The sequence below is a fragment of the Sapajus apella genome, unplaced genomic scaffold, assembly GCF_009761245.1.
Source record: "Sapajus apella isolate SASKATOON/1434 unplaced genomic scaffold, GSC_monkey_1.0 scaffold1, whole genome shotgun sequence".
Classification (NCBI taxonomy): domain Eukaryota; kingdom Metazoa; phylum Chordata; class Mammalia; order Primates; family Cebidae; genus Sapajus; species Sapajus apella.
Window position 1 is genome coordinate 37,648,101 of NW_022436941.1, and position 12,982 is coordinate 37,661,082.

A 12,982-nucleotide genomic window follows, 5' to 3' on the forward strand; every position below is an offset into this window, starting at 1 on the left:
AACTCTTTATAATGTAGTCTAAGCTATAAACTTTGAAGAAGAACTTTCCCATCTCTCACAGTGAGAAATTCAAACATAATTGTTAAGAATGTATAACTAAGTGAATGTAAACAGCATAAAAATGTGTAAATAAACTTGTCATACTTTCGAAAATTTTTTTCAGCAATATAAAACCTTAAAGTTAGTTCCTTATAATATATCTGAGTTGTTTTTAAATTAAAATACTGAAACATTCATTATTAATCATAAGTTTATGTATTTCAAAATCCTGTTTTTATATAATACAGAGAAGATAAATGTGTTTGGATTCATTAACAAATATAAAAAATTGAGGAAATAGAGATTTCTAAAAGTTATAAAATGATTTCATCTATACTGAAATGAAAGAAGACAATTCAAAGCTACTTACAACCTACGTTTTTCACTGGAAATTGAAGTTACTAAGAGCTAAAATTTTAATTAATATATGTAATTAAAACTAGTACTAATAAGTGAAACAATTCTCTATGCAAAGTGTGCAAGAAACATCATATTTTTTGGTGAGAATGGTAATAATAAGGAAGGCATAAAAAGGTAATTTTTGTTAGGAAAAGTGATTTTATCCAGTTTAGAGGTTATTTAAAGGTTGTTTCAGATTGTGTTTCCATTGTCGGCCTCTTCTGCAGTAGGACCTTCTCCCCCAAATGTGGCAACCAAAAATATCCTCAGACATTGCCAGATGTTTCTCGGATGCAAGATTGCTCCAGGTTGAGATCCACAGAGGAGCCATATATTGAAGACCATGTCTGGGAGCTTCTACTTTGTAATCGTTGGCCATCATGATAATCCAGTTTTTGAAATGGAGTTTTTGCCAGCTGGGAAGGCAGAATCCAAAGACGACCATCGTCATCTGAACCAGCTCATAGCTCATGCTGCTCTTGACCTCGTAGATGAGAACATGTGGCTGTCGAACAACATGTACTTGAAAACGGTGGACAAGTTCAATGAATGGTTTGTGTCAGCATCTGTCACTGCGGGGCATATGAGATTTATTATCCTTCATGACATAAGACAAGAAGATGGAATAAAGAACTTCTTTACTGATGTTTATGATTTATATATAAAGTTTTCAATTAATCCATTTTATGAACCCAATTCTCCTATTCGATCAAGTGCATTTGACAGAAAAGTGCAGTTTCTTGGGAAGAAGCACCTTTTAAGCTGAATGCAGGGAATTCTGAAACAAACGATGTCACCACAGTGGTGTATACTCAGGAATGTGTGCAATATAAGTTACTTGATTAAATAGCCTGGAAAACTTTTGTGTAGTCGTAGCTTATCTAAACTTAATGAAATTCCTTTTATATTTAAAAATCATACATTCTGTCTCATGTCACATATCAATTAGTATTTCCTTGTGAACAGTGTTATTTATAAAGAGCTCGTGATCAAAAATAAGTATTTTTATTTAAAAATTGGGAATGACTTGCCCAATTCAGATAGGTTGATCTTTTGCTTTTTGAGATGGAGTTTCGCTCTGTTGCCCAGGCTGGAGTGCAATGGCGTTTTGCCCTCTGCAACCTCTGCCTCCCGACTCCAAGCGATTATCCTGCCTCAGCCTCCCAAAGTGCTGGGATTACCGGTGTGAGCCACTGTACCCAGCCCAGATAGGTTGATCTTAATGTAACAATCTCAAAACAAATGTCATAGTCACGATTTGGTAGATAGATTGAAAACTAAATATTTAACACTAAAATATTCTGCAGTTGGGAAGGAAATGTGATAGGACATAATAAATGTTAATTTATTTATCCATTTAGAGATGTTATAAAAATGTATAGACAGTATACACAGCGCTACTCAAGAAGCCAAAGAAACACTTGTGCAGTGCTAAGTGTCACATGTCTGCTTCTGCCAGAGGCTAGGAATAGTGATCCTGCTATAATGTGAGAACCTGGATCCATGTTTGTGGAATAAGAGGATGGGAGCAGTTGCCACAGTGAAGTTCGTTGTTTCTGTCACTTTATATTCTTGTATTACCTTTCCCTCAAACTGTTGATACCAGTACTTATAAAAAGTTGTAAGGCAATTTTTAGGATTGTTGTCAAAGAAAAGCTTGGATTACATTAACATTTGTCTCAGCCTTTTAGATGATACACCAGACGGGGCTGGGAATGGTCTCTTTGTTCGTATAAGTAGATCTTAACCGTAAAATAGTAAATTTCCACTGAAAAGCAAATAATACAACCTTTGCTAATTGGGAGCATATGAACAATTTTGTTCCATTCTGACTAACTTTTGAGCAATTCTAAGCTTTATCTTGTATCCTTGTGAAATTGCTACCATCATCTTAACCCTATTTATTTGATTTCTTAAAGATGTTTGTGCAAGGAAAAAAAAATTTTGTTTCGAAATGGAGGAACAAAGACAGGAGTGATATAGACAAAACTGAATGGATATTAAAACTTTTTAAAAAAGAAAGAAAAAGAGTAAAAGAAAATCTTGTGTAGTTACACTAACGTTAAATGAATTAATTAGCCTTAATATCAAAAGTACACTAACACAAAACTAAAATTTGATTTCCTTTTTTAAATAATATTTTTGTGTATTATTAATAAGAAAGAATAAAAAATTTTTTTGTTTATGCTTTGAGTAAACTGTAGTAATAATAATAGTAATATAGGGGCAGAGAGAGAGAAAGGAACAGATTTTTTGTGTCTCATGCTGTCTTTATTAGGTCTTTGATTATTTGGAAAACAGTCTCCTATCTCAGAGTAATTTTTTTTTTATTTTAAAAATCTTTTAATTATCACTTTTGCAAAATGAATAGCTATTATTTTACAGTGACTTGTAATCCTATCTTGATGAATTGTTTTGAACTTTTGACATATTTTATAGGCTTCCTAAAATCAAATTTCAAAATCAAAATTAATTCTTTTTGACTTCAAACTGACTTTGGGTTGTTACAGAGGGCTCTCAAAGCAAATGAAAGAGAAAATAAACAGGCTTATTTGATATGTTAAATTATATGAGTAGCATTGTCAGATGAGAAACGATGCCTAATCTTTTGAGTTATATTTGTGTAGATATGTTATTAATGTGTTCCAATATTATATGTAATTTCCAAAATTCTGATCTGTCTTTGTATATGCTCTCAGTCATAATTATGGTTATTATGTTAAATTATTATAGGCCACAGAAATAACCAAATTTTCTTATTAATTGTGTCTTTAACCATGATCATTTTAAGCCTTTATTGTCCACAGTTAATTGCTTAATTCTGATGCTTTTTCTGAAACCTCTTTGTAAGCAAGGGAATTCTAATGTGTTGTGTCTTCAAGCAGGTTCATGGAAAGAATGGAAAGGACATTGACAAGTACAGGTTTCTGAGAATTCTAACCCAGTCCAATGGCATGGACTGGGTAAGAATTTGCAAAACTCTAATGAAAAGACTAGCTTATAAAACTGTTAACCCAAGAAGGACAATAATTAATTAAATACCAAGGAAATACATTGGTGGATTTTCATGCCAAGTCATACAGAACTGAATTTGTTTGAATGAACTCCATGATCCAAGTCAGATTACCTATGATAACTCATTTAATAAACAGCATTATGTACCTGAATAGGATAAATAAAATTTGTACTTAAGAGGATATAAGTCCAATGTTAAATGTAGACTCATGGAGAGCCTGGATGAACAACTGGTCCTTGTTTACTCTTTAAACCTTCCATTATTAAAAGCTCAGCACTCTATGATTTATCATGGATGAGATAAAATGGTCCAAATTACCCGGGCGTGGTGGCTGACACCTGTAATCCCAGCACTTTGGGAGGCTGAGGCGGGTGGATCACGAAGTCAAGAGATCGAGACCATCCTGGTCAAAATGGTGAAACCCCGTCTCTACTAAAAATACAAAAAATTAGCTGGGCATGGTGGCTCGTGCCTGTAATCCCAGCTACTCAGGAGGCTGAGGCAGGAGAATTGCCTGAACCCAGGAGGCGGAGGTTGCGGTGAGCCGAGATCGCGCCCTTGCACTCCAGCCTGGGTAACAAGAGCGAAACTCCGACTCAAAAAAAAAAAAAAAAAAAAAAAAGGTCCAAATTATGAAAAAAATATTAGTGTAGTGACTGTCCTAAAATTTCTAAAATGATATATGACCAATGTTTGGTTTTTCAAACGCACAATTCTGGGAAGACAAATTTCAGGTACATTTCTGCTACCCGATGAGCCATTTGAACATTTATAGGAGGATTTCATTCAACTGGTATTTTCAGTGCTCATTTTCTGGTTGTATAGAAGCTTTCCTCTGCAGGAAGGCTAATGTTACAACAGTAGCTAAAAGATTATTAGAAAATTTGTTTTCTTTATGGGGCATTCCTGGAGAAATCTCGTGATAGAGCTACTCACTTCGCTGGGCAAGTTGTAAAACAATTAAATATGTTACAGATACAGTAGGATTTGACAAAGCTAAGTGAATCTACTGGATTGTCTTGGTCAAGGTATTGCAAATTAGTGACAATCAGATCCATTTCCAGTGGAAAATATATTAACAGGCTGACTTTTTATGGAATAGTGACTGAAAGGCCTATGCCCCTAAAAATAGCACATCATGTATCCCCTGCTCCTAAACTCTGACATGACTAAATGCTGCTAGACTTCAGTGCTTTATACCCAAGTGTATTTTCATGAGTAAAGGAAGTTTTCATATTCCACTGACTACAGACAATCAAACTCTTTTCAATCTAGAACCCAGAGAATCTGTTATCTTCTGTAAATGACATCAGAGAAAGACTGCCCTTGCTACCAACATTGCAGCAAAACTTTGGGACCTTAAACCTTGGGTCCACATCTCACAACTCAAATAGACCCCTCCAGACTCTTGGAACTGTATACCCATTGAAGACCTTAAGGTAAACATAATGAGGTAAGTTTCTTCCTGGATGCAGATGGCATCCTAGATGTGGACAGCTTTTCCAAGATCATAGATCAAGACTTTCTTGTTATCATGAAACTCTTACTTTTCTTAATTGGTTTTTGTTTTGTTTTGTTTTGTTTTACTTATGTCTACCACTTTCACTTGGCAGAATAATGCTGCAAATAGAATTTCACAATCAATAGCTTTTGTGGGCAACTCAATGGGGTATTGAATTTGCCATGCCAAACTCAGATCTTTACATAACCTAAGGGATCCTTTGGTTAACCCTTGGGTAACTTTAGCAACATCTCAACATAACTTGTTCAAATTGTACTAGTGGTAAGATTTCTAGCCCCACTTGTTCTCACTTACTATTTTAACTCAATAATGAGATGCAAGAACCAGAAACAATGAACATATCATAAGAAAGATTTGCACCAAATCCCAAATGGAGTTTATTGCAAATTGACTTACATGCCAGGGACTTTTATGTTTTTTTAGCCTGTAATAACTCCACCACAGACTCTGTCAAGAAACTGCAAACTTCACCATTTCAGATAGTGTATCATTAAAATAAAGTTGGAAAAGGGGCTTTGTGTTCACCCATGGGGTATACTTTTATTTGTGGTGGATTTTACAGTGAATCTTATACATGGGCAAACATATGCCTTGATATATGGAAGACAAAGGTACACGGTAGGCTAGGAATTCTATTTTTTATTTTTGTTTTTTGAGATGTGGTCTTGTTCTGTCACCCAGGCTAAGGTGCAGGGCATGATCATGGTTCACTGTAGTCTTGACCTCCAAGGCTCAAGCGATCTTCTTGCTTCAGCCTCCCAATTACCTGGTACTATAGGTATATACCACCATGCCTAAATTTAAACAAATTTTTTGTAGAGATAGGGGTCTCCCTATGTCGCCCAGGCTGATCTCAAACTCAAGTGATCCTCCTGTCTTACCTCCCAAAGTGCTGAGACTACAGGCATGAGCCACTATGCCTGGCCTGGGCTTGGAATTTTAATTGTACATTTCTTGCTCCATAATCATTTAGCAACAAAACATTGTTCCACTCTTGTTAGCCTACATCTTAAGTTAAAGAGAATATTGCCAGGAAGCTTTTACCCTTCTGTATGGGCATACTTGTTAGGTCTCTTTAATCTATGACTTAGAGTAAATATAAATAAGGCAAGGATTAAAAATTTATCCTGCATATAGACTCTATAGCAGATTCTACTGCAAAGACTCTAACTTCACAACAGACTTTTAAAATTTATCTTGCTAAAGTTATGCTAGATAATAGAATTACTCTAGATTACAACTGGATAACCAGAAAGGAATCTGTACAGTTGCTGACACTTCTTTTTGCACACATAGATGAATACATTGATATTATAAATTCAGTCACAGGAAATTAACAAACAGGCTTCTTGGTTAAAACAAGTAGACTGTTCATCTGTCCCATTCTTTGATTTATTTGATTTTAGTTGGTTTGATTCACGGAGAACGTGACTAAGGAACATACTCCCAAATGTTGGTACTATCCTTCTGATAATCTTAATAGAGTCTTAATAGCAGTCTTATTGGTTTGCTGTATTCTCTAAAAATTTTGAATATTTGCATGTAGCCACATGTAGATCATCAATGGTCTGTCTTGGACTGGAACAATTAAAACTCAAAAAATTTATGATCGTGAGCACATCATTGCCTATCAATAATGTACTGAGACTAAAAACCCAAAATGATGGTAACTGAGAGTAATACTGATGCCCTAAGTTTTGGTCACACTTTCACCTTAGTGAGGAACTGACCAAAGGGGCGAATTATTAAATTAAATTATGCGAAGCCATTATTTTGGATTGAGCTCCTGCTCTAGGTACCAAGGGACCAGACTAAACCAAAATGAAGTCACTCATACTAAGTGCCACAGAATGAAACTGAAAATTTAAGGAAAGAGAGAGATCCCAAAACAGACCAGTTTCTTTTCTCTTGAAAACAGGATATTCCAGTACAGTAAGAAAGTCCCCTCTGCTCTAACCCTTACAAAAAGTAAGCTGAAGTAACTTTATGTCAACAAACTTGTATTTCTATTGTTCGGTTTCATTATTCCCACCTTACAAAACCTACTGTTCTGCTATTTCCCAGTAGGATTTGAAACCAAATAAGTCCATCTACAATGTTGACAGGGAGTGATGTCAATGCTTAAAGTTTGATCAATCTCCTAAAATTGAGAGGATGACCAAAGGGTGGAATTGTTAAATTAAATTTTGCCAAAATCTGCTCATACGTATTTTAGATTTTGCCTAACGGTGTCTCTGTGCATAGTGAACTCTAACCTAACTTTATATATAAATCAACTGTAACCTACTCTTATAACAAATAGCCAATCACAGCAGCTGAACTTCGGTCAATCATAGGCAGCTAACTGTTCAAACCAGGTTCAAATAAGGCCAACATCCAGATCATGTGGTAGCCCTGGAATCACTTTGAACCTATTCTGGTTCTGGAGGCTGCCCAATTTACCAATCATCCTTTTCGTAATGAAACTGTTAAATTTAATTTCTCTGAAGTTTTTCTTTAAAAAAAAAAAAAAAAACTAACTGCCAAAACCTAGGCCCCTAGGACCAAGTAACGTTTTATCACTAAGCATTCTTTTTAGTCATGATGCAGCACAAAAGCCATCACCAGAAACCAGGGTCATGCCCTTGAACTTCCCAGCCTGAAGAATCAGGACCTAAATAATCCCTTTTACTTTACAAATTGTATAGTCTCAGATATTCTGTTACAGCAGCACTTAACAGACCAAGCCACCATTCTTTCCATTAAGTTCCCACTGCCAATCTCCAAGGTTACTTCACCTCAACATTTTATTCAGTAGCCTGCCTGACTCCAGTTTATTTTCAGTCCCCTTTCCAATGGCACCTTCTGTCCACTACCAGTTTACTACCTTAATATTTTTATTGTGTCACTAGCCATTTGAAGAAAAAATGTGACTATTCCTATTTCTTTTCACATGAACAAACACACACAAACAAAACCTAATTTCACAAAGTTCACTCTACTCTGGGCCTGCCAAATAGTGGAATACTAGTTCTCAAAATATTCTATTTCCTTAATCAGAGCACTGTTCCATGGGTTTACTATGTTCACGTTCATTTATGCCTCTCTTCTTTACTTATCGCCATCACCTGAAGTTTCTACCTTATTGTTTTTACCATTCTACTTCCTATCTTTCTTGTTTTCAGAAGTCCAGTTCTAATCCTACCTACTTCAATAAATATTACCTAATGTATTAGTCTGTTCTTGAATTGATGTGAAGAAATACCCAAGACTGGGTAACTTATAAAGAAAAGAGGTTTATTTGGCTAACAGTTCTGCAGGCTGTACAGGAAGCATAGTGGCTTCTGCTTTTGGGGAGGCATCAGGAAGCTTTTACTCAAGGCAGAAGGCAAAGCGGGCACTGGAATTTTACATGGTGGGAGCAAGAGAGAGAGTCTGGAGGTAAGGTGCTGCACACTTTTTAGCAACCAGATCTCACACGAACTCTGTCACAAGAACGGCACCAAGGGGATGGTTCTAAATCACTCATGAAGAAACCACTGCCATGATCCAATCACCTCCCAGGCCCCACCTCTGTTGGTGAAGAGGATACAGATACTGTCAGTATCTATGTGACACCTGAGTTCCAGATATTTTAAAATATTTGGATACTTGGCATAATGTAGACATAACTACTGAAAGACTGACTGTGTTTTATTCTACTTGAAGACAGCCATTATCCACTAAATAACACCTATTTTTGAATGCACCAATCCACACAAATTTTTTACTAAGTTTTACCACCAGATGTCAGTCATTCACTGCAATGCTAATAACTACCCTGAAGAAGAACTCTTTATGAGGAATCTATGTATGTGGATATCTCCCTCATCTCTCCTTCTGTCACCATCTCTTCCACTCCTTCTTTCTGTGACTGTCAGTCTGTTTATTAATCAATTGTCAATTGGTTATTTATTTATATATTTATAATCCACATATCTATTCTAATCTATAATTAAAAGTATATACTAGGTATTTTGAGAAAATAACATCATAAAATGTCTAAGTATTTACATATACAAATATGAAAGTGACACTAAAATATTTTATATGCTATGGTCTGGAATTCAGGCTCCTTTTAGCCCAGTAACTTTGAGACCAATGCAACATTTTGCAGCCGTTTTTTTCAGGACATACTTTCACTTCTCACTTAGATCTTTGTTTCTTGAAACTTTTATTAGATTCCTATTGCTCTGGAATTAAATTCTTACTGGAAGAGTATCAATGACACAATGAGAAAATGATATGATATTTGATTTTTCGATAGGTACTAGGGTGATTTAAAAAGCTAATTTACTACTAGAGAACTGTGCAAAGAAAGTTCTCCACTACCAACTTCTACCTACAACTTCCATTTATTTTCTGTTTTCTTGAACGTTAACATACATTTTCTATGATTCTTCACTCTGAACTTTGTCAAATGTCTGTCTACATCCATCACTAAACTTAATATAGTGAATTTATGCTTTGTTTTCCCTCTAGATTGTGAGATACTTGAGGTCAAAGAGCTTAGCAGATATCCATCAATAAACACATATAATTTTCTAAACATGAACTGTGGCCAACCTGTAGTGGATTGTTTGTCGCCTATTTAGCAACCATTTCTTTTTCCTATCCAAATTTTGTTTAAGTGGCTAGCACTTCTCCTGTGGAGCCATGGACCATTCTTTGCTATGGATTAGCACAGAAATGACGGCGTGATGCACGTGACAGAAACCGTCTCAGAGACTTCAACGAAGTTTCCTCTCTTGAAATAGTGAGCTGCAAGGACTAATGGTTAAGTTGTTGCTATCTGTTGTTATTTCTGAGAAAAAAAAATGCTAGTGTTCTTGTGTTTCTGAATCCTTTTGGGGATTGATATAGATATGGGGTGCATAGAGGAGTCTTTCTCTTTAACTTTTTACAGACATCAATTACAGACATTTTTATATCACATAGAAAAACATTCTAGAGAATAAAGCCAACACTGAGGAAAGCAGAGCTATGGGCTGGAGATACAAAGAAAGAGAAAGAGATAGAGACGCAAAGACATACACACACAGGCACACACAAAGAGAGAGAGAGAGAGAGAGAGATAAAAATTAAATACAAAATTTAAAACTTCCCTTTGAAAGACAAGGCTGAGAGGATGAAAAGGTTACCCACATACTAAGAGAAAATATTTGCAAATCATACGTCTGATGAAGAACTTTTATCCAGTATTTACATAGAACAATACTCCTTTTCCTAAGAATTCAGACTAACTTGAGATTTCATTCCAAGTGTAATTCGTTATTTTCTTCATTCTTTTCAATAAAGAACTTTTACTAACAGATCTCAGCATATAAACATGTATGATAAAATCAAATATGTAAAATGAAGTTGCAGTCCAATTCCTTCTCAAGGTTTTGAAACATTTCTAGGTATATCAGCCTGGCTTTCCAGCCCATCCACTACTGCTACCCTGAACTATCCTGAGTGCAATGGAATATAGCCCTGTTGTTAATCCCGTACTATAACAAGCATTTTCCAATAATCCTCCTCTACTTACTCAAATACTGTCTGTTTAATGAAGCCTTTCTGCTCTTCAATAACAATTTGATGACATTTTGCATGTGTTTTTCTTATGCCTTATACTCTAATTAGTTCTAGGATTATTTTAGCTACCTTACTAGATTACAGACCCTTTAGGGGTTCTGTGCTTTTTTAATCTTTGTATTTTGCAGATAAACTTAATTAATGTTTGTTGAATGAATCCTTTACCTTTCTTTTATTTATTTTCAATTGGATTACCTGGGTACCGTATTTTATCACAGATGTGAGAATTGTGGTTTTGTTTTTAAGAAAGGATCTCTTTCTTTCAAATGGAGGCCAAACAAGTCTCAGAAAAAGACTCTGGAAATTTGAAACTCCAGAAGATTTCTAAGAGTTCTATGACTTTTGGGAAATATAATACAAGAGAAAATAAACTCCGAAAATTCAAAGTGCCAGAAATGAAATTAACCTAAGGAGGCAGTGGGATTAGTATAACTAGATTAGTTAATTCTTTTATTTGAGCCTCATTAAAAAAAAAATCTATTAATGTATGATGGAGCTGCCCAGCCAGGGACTACATTTTAGATTTCTTCTTTTTTACTAAGAAAAAGATAAAAACAGTAAGAGGTAAAATGTGCATGCCATTCAAATAAATCTCAATAGAGCTAAGCTATTGCCCTTTACCACTGTGTCCTAAGAACTTAGTTTTTTGTTTGTGAGACATTCAGCAGTGTTTGCTAAATGACAAACACACGTCAGAAGTCGCCTTCGAATCGTGGAAGGAAGTTTCTCTGGCTAGGTAGTCTTGAGACTAACACGAGTGTCTCTGAGAAAGGGATACAGAGCACAACTGCCAGCCCATCTCTAGTAAAGAAGGACTGATGTAAATCTGGGTTTTGAGGTTTAAGAGCAGAAGCTCCTGACCCCAATATGGACTATAAGAAGGGAAGCCAGATCATAATTTTGTGTCCATGAAGCACACATATGAGAATCAGCACTGACCAAAGACTCCAGGGCCTGTGTGAACTAAAAGAACCTAGCACTAAAAAGGTCGGCCCTTAGAAACCACCCACGGCACTCAGGGAGGGTGGTCTGAATTAGGGCAGCTAGCAGGGGAGCAAGTATTTTTAGAACTGATGAATTAATAGATAAGAGTCTTCATCAGTGACATCATGAGGCAGCAAGGAGCAATTGTGGCATGGTTGCCTTACACCTGAGTATGCCATTTTTGCATCTGGAAATCTACCGCTGAGTCTATCCATGCCTTTTAAACGGACATACGTTTTTTCTTTTGTCTCCTTGTTTTTTGTTTTTGTTTATTTTTTATTTTTATTATTTATTTATTTATTTTTTTTTTAACAATTCCAGAGGAGGGAAAGAGGGGGAAGCCAACCAATGAAAGTCTGATAATTGACTTTTTGCCAACAAGAGCGGTAAGGACATGAGTAATTAAGTAGGAAAACAAGATATTTGACCATATTTATACCATGAATTTTGGGTGCATGTCGTATTGCTCACAAATAAAATGAGGAAATTATTTTATGCACCTGAATGGATGGTGCCAAATTCTCTTAGGGTGGGAGAGTAAGACTCAGCCATTTACAGAAGAATGTAAGCTAATAAGTGAAGATGAAATGTTAGAATTAGAAAATCATTATCTGAGAACTCCCTCAAAATTATGGATTCAGAAAAGGGTGGAGACAATAGAACACTGTAATTTGCTCGCATGCTTGTTTCACAGTAAATAGTATTCACTGAACAACAAATTTTGGTTCTTGATCATTTTGTCTCTTTCATTCACTGGATGCTTCCATCAACCTTTTTTGGGTAAATATCAGAGTATAAAGATAGCTTTTAAGCCTCAAATCTCTGCTCTTGGACATCTGTATATTTTTTGGTTTTGATTGTTATTTCAGCAAAACAAAGTTTAACATTTCTTCTGGTATTCAATATTGTTTGTGGGAATTTGCGGCTATCTTCTTATATGCATTGATATAGACTTAATCATAAAATGTCTTATTTTAATTTAATTTCACTGCCTGACCTCTCCCTGATCCTGGCATCCACTGTGATTTCAGAGCAAAGTTGAAGCCATGCCCAGGTGCTGTGATTTAAACATCACACAAATAGCTTATACAGTCAACCCTATTATCTGAGAAATATTATGTTTAAGAGTTAAGATCCAATATAGTGGCTCACACCTGTAATCCCAGCACTTTGGGAGGCCGAGGAGGGTGGATCACGAGGTCAAGAGATTGAGACCATCCTGGTCAACATGGTGAAACCCCGTCTCTACTAAAACTACAAAACATTAGCTGGGCATGGTGGCGCGTGCCTGTAATCCCAGCTACTCAGGAGGCTGAGGCAGGAGAATTGCCTGAAACCAGGAGGCGGAGGTTGTGGTGAGCCGAGATCGCGCCATTGCACTCCAGCCTGGGTAACAAGAGCGAAAGAAACTCCGTCTCGAGCAGATT

General features: G+C 36.0%; 1 protein-coding gene across 1 annotated transcript; it reads left to right on the plus strand.

Moving 5' to 3' along the window:
* The first annotated feature begins 639 nt into the window (after positions 1-639).
* Positions 640-2,178, plus strand: LOC116560808 (trafficking protein particle complex subunit 2-like). Its single transcript, XM_032292321.1, has one exon. The coding sequence runs from the start codon at positions 782-784 to the stop codon at positions 1,202-1,204; it is 423 nt and encodes a 140-aa protein (XP_032148212.1). The 5' UTR covers positions 640-781; the 3' UTR covers positions 1,205-2,178.
* Positions 2,179-12,982: the final 10,804 nt, after the last annotated feature.